Source organism: Pyrgilauda ruficollis, unplaced genomic scaffold (genome assembly GCF_017590135.1).
Source record: "Pyrgilauda ruficollis isolate IOZ18807 unplaced genomic scaffold, ASM1759013v1 scaffold8, whole genome shotgun sequence".
NCBI lineage: Eukaryota > Metazoa > Chordata > Aves > Passeriformes > Passeridae > Pyrgilauda > Pyrgilauda ruficollis.
In genome coordinates this window covers 12784601-12792897 of record NW_024529932.1, presented here as the reverse complement: position 1 = coordinate 12792897, position 8297 = coordinate 12784601, and the positions used below count along the sequence as shown (strand labels likewise).

Below are 8297 nucleotides of genomic sequence, written 5' to 3'. Positions count from 1 at the left end.
TAGTACATTTTAAACTGAAGAATTTTAAGTGTTCATTTCCTACTTTGCTGCCAGCTCTCAAACATTGTGGTTTAAATGTGTGTGTGACCTCTGCAGTCACAGCAATGCACTGGAATGGCCATTCGTGTCTGGATATGTTTCCTGACTTCCTCTGGCAATTGCAATGTTCAGGTCAATGTTAGCAGATAATAGTGGTTTTATGTTTAAGCTGCACTTTTTGAACTTTCTAAGTCTGGCAGAGCATCTGCTGTATATTCAGCTCAGCCTAATACCTTTGCATTCAAAGTGCTTTAATACTTTTTGCCTTAAAAGTGTAAGATGCATTCAAAGTCTAAGATTTAGAGCTCAAAAAAGAGCCCCAAACATGTTTTCCATATTCTATAAGCATACTTTACCAAGTAATTCAAGTTTGGTGATTGACGTAGATGCACTTACAGTTTCCCTGCTGTCAAAGCTTAGTTCACTCAGACACAAAAATGGGCAATATACATTTAGAGAATTGGAATAAACTGTTACTTGTCTGTGCTGTTTCTGATACTTATTTCATTTCTCACCTTTTTTGACCTGTTCTAGATGTAGGAAGGAGCAAACTGCTGAATCTGGTACCTCACTTTATGAGTTGGAGAGAGGCCCTTTGTACTACAAATGGCCAGCTCAGGATGGGATGGGTTAAAGGTATTGTGCACAGGGTGCTTTGGCTTGTTTGGCACCTACCTGCATCTTTATGCACTTGGTGAGAAATTCCCTGAATGTTTTTCCAAATGGAACCCACAGTACCTCTGCACTTGAGCATCCCAGTCCCTGACCAGAGGCAAAGCTCTGTCAGCCTGTCCTGTAAAAGGTTTTTGCAAACAAGTGAGATGAAAGGCAGTACCAGCAGTTTGACTCAAACAGCAACGTGGCAATCTACAGGCGCAGACTAGTCCATGATGTCTTCCAAGTTCAAAGTTTATTTCACACTGCAAAATTTTCATTACAAAAGCAAAACAGAATAATTTGGAACTTGGTCAGTTTACTGCTTTCTCACTGACAAACACAAGTGTTATTCCACCCAACACATCTACAGGTGGAGAATTACAATATGTGCAATATGCAGATTCAAGAAAACATTAGTTGGGTCACTTTCATGTTTTCTTACAACATAGGGAAAGCAAAGGTGGCTTCTCAATAAGAGCAATTTTAGAACTGTATTTGTAAATACTATATTTCAAAGAAATGCTGATATAACTTTTTTTCTCAGATAGGCTAAGTTTGCACAGGACTTGACATCTTGCACAACAAAACTGTTTAGTACTTTGCCACCCCAACTGGTGTTGGTGTGTCAGTGTTTTACCTGACCCCTCTAATCTTCACAGACTGTGTCCTCTTTAGTGCCTGCCTGCACTGTTCCTTGTACAACCACCTGCTCTAGTAATGTCATAAAATGTGAGTTAACATCCATCCTGGGGCAGTGTAAACAACTGGAAACACAAGTGGGAGAACTTTGACCAGCTCAGCGTTCTTTCAAAGTCAGTTTTGTCTCATGAAAAATTGCAGTTTGTCTTCAGAGCTTCAGGAAGTTCCTGACACCCAAAAGTAGCAGCATAGGTGCAATAAACAGGATTCAATGCTTGCAATTAATTTTTTAATGTAATACTGTAATTAGATATTTAATTTATTATGTTGATGGATGCTAATGACCACTCTGTAATAGGAGACCTGCTGTATCCAAAATGCAGGTGTCCTTCAAGACCATGATAATTTCCTTTATGGGTTGATCTTAGAGGCTTGGTTGGTTGGTTGGTTGTTTTTAAGAGTGGTAGAGGCTGTAGATTTTATTAGCTAGCCACAAAAATGTGTTCATGCTCAGCATGAAAGCATACTCTTTTTTTACTCTGACCTTGACTAGCAGAACCAAAAACTTAACAGGTCGAAACAGCTCCATCAGGCACTGCTGAATTAATTACTTTGCAAGTCAGGATGCTTCTGCAGTAGTCACAAACATTTTACCTTCTAGGTTTGTTCTTGCTTTCTTGGCCAATACTTTCTCCTGAGGTAGAATTGTTATTTTTATTATGATACAGTCCTTGGCTAACACTCAATGGTTTCCAGTTCAATCTCTTCTGTTGTACTTGCTGTAAATGAAAGGATATTGTTATTGACTGGCAAATGGATTGGAAGGCCAACATTCCAAAATTAACTGTGCCGAGACATTTTTAACTTTTTAATATTAGCTCAAGCTTGCTCATCTAAAATTAGGTGTTAAATACATCTTTTCAAAATATTTAATTGGTTAAAGAGGTTCTCACAATCTTTAAAGTGACAACGATTTCTTCCAGTACAAGGCTAAAGGCACTAAGAAAACTAAGTCCATAGGGACCCTTCTTACATCTCTCTTCATGGCTTCTGAAAGGAGGGCTCTTCTGAGATAGAACTGGGGCAGAAATTAGGTCTCTGCTTTGGACCATTTCCTGGGAGATCACACAAGCTTTTAGAACTGTGCTTTCCTGAACTCTGCCATATGTTACATGAATATGTCTATTCAGTTCAGCTCAGCTCTGTGGGAAGACTGGCTTCAGTTGGAGGAAGTGGCTTTATCTAAACAAAATCCTGTATATTCTGGCATGATAGGAAAGTTTTCAGTAGCTGCAGAAGCTTGTCAGTGGTGTATGTACCATGAAAACAGCAGCAATCCTAAGAGCTGTAGGTGAGCAACAGAAAGGAAGAAGCAGCTCAAACCAAGTTAATTTCTTCTTCTATTAGAAGTCTGGGCCATGAATCTTAAGATGCTTGAGTGTCTCTGTTGGTCCAGTAAAATACTGATATCTAGGCTGCTTGTTGTAATGTAACACTTATTATAGACGAAATACAGACCTTTCACCTAGAGGGCAAGAAACAAGGAGTGGATCTGCACTTACAAAGAAGGGAGGTAAACATCTGAAATATTATGAAGTGGTAAAGGAAACCTCCCATTTCAAACATGTGCCTAAGAGCTTGATCCCAGGCCTGTAATGTGCACCTTGTCTTTCTGCCTAGGCCAAATATCCCTGGCAGTGGCTTGGAAATTTCTTCTCTTATATGTCCCTTCATTGTAGACCTTGTATTCCCTTGACCTGCTTTTCATGACTGTTGTCTTCAGTGTCAGGTTTTGATATTATTCAGTGTTCGTTGGAGTCTGCAACTGGATCAAAAGTGAACAGATGAAGAGGGCATGTGAGAGGAGGAGATGCAATTCTCCACTGAGGATTGAACTGAGGTGGGGGCCACTTCCAAGGGTCATTTGACTATTTTCCCCCAGGATACACCCTGCTGATGTGAACTGAGAGAGTTGCTCATGCTCTTGACTTTGTCTCCTGCCCTTTGATGGGAGGTTATGAAGCTTTGGCCTTTTCTCTCCAAGTTTTGCAATCAGCAATGTTGAGAAGTATTTTATTATTTCTAATGTGAAACAAATAAGGTAGATGTCCTGTGGATTGTTCTTCAACTAAACACCTGTTATTCAGTTGCCTCAGCTAGTAAGGAATTAGAACAGGACAACTGATCTGAGCCCTTCAGTCTTGTTTCTCAGTGGCCCTGTTTAGAACCTTTATGGTACAAATTTTAGGCTCAAATTTCAGACTTGAACACCCTATACCCTGACTACATTTTTAGGGAAATACCTGTTAGTTTGTGTGTTGTCTTCTTCTGAAATAGATGCAGAGATTTGTTGCACAGCCACATGAAGCAGATTAGAATGGCAGATACTGCAGCGAGAAATGCGAAGAGAACTGCTACAAAATGCAAATCTTCATAGATAATCTCTGCAGGGAAAATGGAAAAAAATTAATATTATAAAATTGATTACAAACAGATTGATGCTTAAACACAGGGTAAAGCCAAGAAGTCCCGTCTAGTTTGTACCGTAAACATTGACTATGATGGTGCCATAGGCATTGGTTCCATGCTCCTCCATTACAGTGACAAAATAGTAGCCGGCATCTCTCATGCCCACGTTCCGAAGCTGTATAGAGCCATTTTCAAAAGTGGTCACTCTGTCCTTGTAGGCTGTGGATATGTTGACATAATTCCCACTTCTCCACTCAACAATGCTGGTGGTGCCCCAGCTTGACACATGCTTCCACTCAATGGTGGCCACACCTCGGCAAGAGTATTCAACTGAGAGGAGGATGTTTTGTGCCACTGTTGCATTGATGTTGGGTTGTGGGACAACTAGGGATACTCCTCCGGGAGCTGAAAGACAAAGGAGAGTGATGAGTGTAGAGGTGATGCTGCACCAACTGTCCCGGGCAGGCTGGGACCTCTGGATCCTGGTAATTCATTCTACCTATCTCAGTGATCTGTTTTAAGAGAGGACAGATTATGCTTTTTAATACCTTCTTCTTTCTGCTTTCCATAAAAGTAACATACATACTTGAAGACTAAATACACATTTATAATTTGTGATAGCAAAAATGCTTCCACCATAGAGGACACATAATCGTATGTGTTTCAATGTTTTAACACCCACATAGAAAGGGACTTTGGATAAGCATAACATTTTCTGAAAACTGAGCGATGTTATTTTGTTTATCAGTAACTGGCTTCTTTTAAAAATCCTGCATTTACATGGAAAATTTAGTCGCCATGTCCAAGGTAATCTATCGTATTCATTAACTACCATCCCCCAAAAGCAAAGACTGTAGTAGGCATAAGTATGTGAAATCTTGGCAAGGACTTTGTGTCGTGTTTTCAGGATGTGTAATCAACATGAGAAATATCAGCTTCTTAAAGGCGACCAGTTAATAAGCCAGTGCAGATAAATCACATGTAACCAAAGGTACGCAGTTTCATGAGAAGCCAGGGACTTCATGTTCCTGATGATATCTGGGCAAAAATGCATATAAAAGAATATTTAATTCTTACCTACTTCCTCCTGATGTGATTACAGAGCTGTTCGTGACTCTGTGAAACTGAACCGACGGCTTAGTTTAATGTGTAACTGCAATAATTTCTGCTTGCATTTGGTGTTTCTGCATGAAGATTTGGATGAACACCAACACTGGAGTTTTAACTGGCATACATTTTTTCTTTTGATTAATGGCCTGTTTGAGACCCTTGTCTAAAGACTGAAATCCTGTTATCTACCCACAAAAATCAAAGCAGACGAAAGGCAGATAAAGCACACAGTAAGGCTGAATGCCTTTTCCTGCTTTGGCTTGGAGCAGCTCACCTGCTCTGCTCCTTACTGTGGGAAGAGCCTGACTGCAAGAGCAAAACAAAAAAGAAATGCTGACCTGTAAATGTTTGTAACCCAGTGGGGGAGTGAGAATGAGACCCTCAGCTGCACTGCATGAGGGCAAAGCAGGACACCTGGGCATGATCCTGGACATTCTGCAGTCTTCAGGGATAAGAATGATTGAGAAAGGCAAAGGAAAAAATCTCTAAGGAAAAAAAAAAATCTTAAAATAAGAGCCCTCTATGGTCAAAACTCCACAACCACTACAAATGGAAGAGATGTGTGAATTACAACCTGACTTCACTGTATTTTGGGATCTGAATTCACTAACTCTGCTGGTCATGATAAGGTAGGGGAGCTCAAGAAGCCAGTTCAGTTCCCAGGCTCTCATCTATGGTACCAAATAGGATCTAGGCTTTTTCCAAGATAGCATTCCTGGGCTCCCCCTTTCATGAGCATTGTCCATACTCATGCTGCCCAGTCCCCCTGCAGGAACATCAAGCTTTCCGGGCAGCTCAGTGCATCCTCAGCTGAGCTGTGGTCTGCTGTTCAGCCTGTGTGCAGGAGAGACTAACCAGAGCTGTGAAAACGAGGTTTGTGCCAGCTACAGAAACAGAACAGCCGGGAACCTCTGGTAATCGCTGCAAATTGTTCCAATTGTTTTCTGGTCCATGTGTTTATTTAAAGGCCTTCCCCACTGTTTCTGACCAGACAGGAGCTGTCTCCCCTCAGTGACCCTTTCATGTTATTACAGAGGCTTTGTTTTGAATATGCAATTGCAAAATAAATGTAAAAAGAAGAGATAATTTAAATCTTTCCATAAAATTATTTGCAAACATGTTCTGTCCCTATCTGGTATGCAAAGCTAAAAAAGGCAGTGTAGTATCTAACCATTCAAAAATATTTTTAGTAGTCAGTGTGCCTAGATCACCTGAACCGGTCTAATCCAACAGAGCTGCACCAGGCTGGAGAGCAAACATCACACCCACACGCAGAGCCCTACGCAAGGTGACAGCTCTGCTGCTTGCAAAACCAGCCCCTTCACACCCAGCAGAACATACTTCCAGGAGAAGAGTGTGCAGGGCTTGCTCAGAGCTCACTGAGTTTGCCGTCCTGGCACGCTGCTCTACTCCAAAGTATTTGCCTGGCCAAGAGTCAAAGTGGGAAGCGCGGCTCTGTGTACCAGACCTGGCCGCGGCAACGCAGCTGGGCCTGCAGAGTGCTGGGCAGTGAGTGGGAAAGGAAAAGGCTGGCAGCGAGGGGCCTCCACGCAGGAGCTCCGAACTGGGGGGACAGCTCTAAAACGGGGCTCTGAAACCCTGCGGACTGTTTCTCCACCCTTCGGTGTCCTGCTTGGGCGTCACTTCTCTTGCAGGAGCGCCGTGACCGAGCCAAGCTCGCTGGCGGCGCAGCCACCGCGGTGCCCCGGCGAGGGTGGGGCCGGCAGCAGCCTCCGTCAGGCCCCTCCGGGAGGGGAGCGCACGGCTCCTGCGTGTTGCCCCATCCCCACTCACCCCCGTGCGGTGCTGGGTCGGAACCCACCCTCCTTCTCACCGCCGCGTTTCCCAGCGTGACCCGACAGCTCTCGGGCTGACTAACCGGGTTGTTCCCCCCTCCACGCCGTGTCCCCTCGGTCGCTGGAAAAGCAGCGGGGCACGGCCGTCCCTGCCGGGAGCTGGTCCCGCTCGGCTCCTCCGCTCCCTCCGAGCAGCAGGAGCGGGGACGAGCCTCCCCTGACCGTGTCAGGGAGAGCAGCGACGCCTGCCTGAGTCTCGGCACGTCCCGTCCCCTCCCCAGCCGCTCCCGGTTGCGGACGCGCTGGGCAGAGCGCTGGCCGCGGGCGGGGGTCGGCGGCGCTGGGGCTGAGCCGGGCATCGCGGCGAGGGGCAGCAGGACAGCGCCGGCGGAGGGAGCGGGGCAGGCAGGCACGGAGCCGGACACTTACTCTGCAGAGCCCACCCGGCGGCCAGGCAGAGGGTGACGGTGCCCACGACGACGCTCCGGCCCCGAGAGCCCCGCAGCGGTCTCATGGGCGGGAAGCCGATGCCCCAGGGGCTGCATTTAAGTGGCTGGGCCGGCCGGCGCGGCCCGGCCCCGGGGGCTGCCTGCCCCAGGCCTCTCCCTCGCTTCTCTCCCTCCTCTTCCTCCCGCTCCCGCCGCGCCGCCGGGGCTGCTCCCAGCTCCCCCCGCAGCGGCCCCCGGGCGCTCCCCGCCTCACACCCCGCGATCTCCCATCCGGGCTGGAGATGCAATTGGCTGAGGAAGGGAAGGCGCTGCCCGGCCGCCGGCCATCGCCCAGCCGGGAAATGAGCGCGATGGGCGCAGCCCTGCCCGGCCGGAGCCTGGAGCCGGGAGCCGAGCCCGGGATCGGGACACCTGGCCGAGGAGGCTGGTTTTAAGTGTGATTTGGCATCCGGAAGGGAAATTTCACTTCGGGGTGCTAAAACGGAGTTTCTTGTTCCAAGAAGTCTGGTGATGATGCAGGTGAGACAGGGATGGGGGGAGGGCTGGAGAGCAGCATCTCTGTGTCCCTAGAAATCATTTCAGATGACCACGCTGGAAAACGAACCTGTTCCCATCCCACTGTACCCGGCACATGCACTAGGTGCTCCTCTCTTTCTATTGTCGTCCAGAGGAGGTCCCCAGCAATCCTTGTGCTTCTTTCTGAAGCACCGGACAGTGTGAGATAGTGGGAAACATGATTAGAAAACATGAGAGCATCCCAGTCCTGAAAATTCATCCTTTCTCAGAAGCATCCTTGTATATGGCTACCAGAATCCATATACATCCCCAAGAGATCTGCCCCTCTGACCAGGGAAAGAGTTACACACCAGATCAACCTTTTTGCAGATTTTCCATTCTCTTCCTTGCATTTCCCTCTCCTCAAGTTTTCTTTAGTAGAGTTGTGGATTAAAGAGAGACGTTTCAGCGTGCTGGTCAGTGCAGGCTCCTCAGGGTGAGTGGGGGGAAAGGACAATCGCGCAGGCGGCAAGGGACAGCTGAGATCTGCCTGTGCTGAGTAGCCACTTTCCCCCTGTACTGTATGGTTTGCATGCAGGTTTTACATGCAGGTTTCCTTATGTGCTGCCTGTCTGTGAGAGCA

The 8297-nt window shown here is 46.6% G+C and overlaps 1 protein-coding gene across 1 annotated transcript; it reads right to left on the bottom strand.

Annotated features, from left to right (window-relative positions):
* Positions 1-1020: 1020 nt before the first annotated feature.
* VSTM5 (V-set and transmembrane domain containing 5) lies at positions 1021-7362 on the bottom strand. The gene is made up of 4 exons (XM_041487356.1): positions 7140-7362; positions 3880-4209; positions 3639-3779; positions 1021-2114 (listed from the first exon to the last, which is right to left on the bottom strand). The coding sequence occupies exons 1-4, from the start codon at positions 7222-7224 to the stop codon at positions 2071-2073; spliced, it is 600 nt and encodes a 199-aa protein (XP_041343290.1). The 5' UTR covers positions 7225-7362; the 3' UTR covers positions 1021-2070.
* Positions 7363-8297: the final 935 nt, after the last annotated feature.

Coding starts and splice junctions, on each gene's coding strand:
- VSTM5 (XM_041487356.1), bottom strand. CDS start 7,224: ATGAGACCGCTGCGGGGCTCTCGGGGCCGGAGCGTCGTCGTGGGCACC. Junction 3,780..3,879: donor CATCATAGTCAATGTTTACG/GTACAAACTAGA, acceptor TTTTCCCTGCAG/AGATTATCTATGAAGATTTG. Junction 2,115..3,638: donor GACAACACACAAACTAACAG/GTATTTCCCTAA, acceptor TTTCATTTACAG/CAAGTACAACAGAAGAGATT.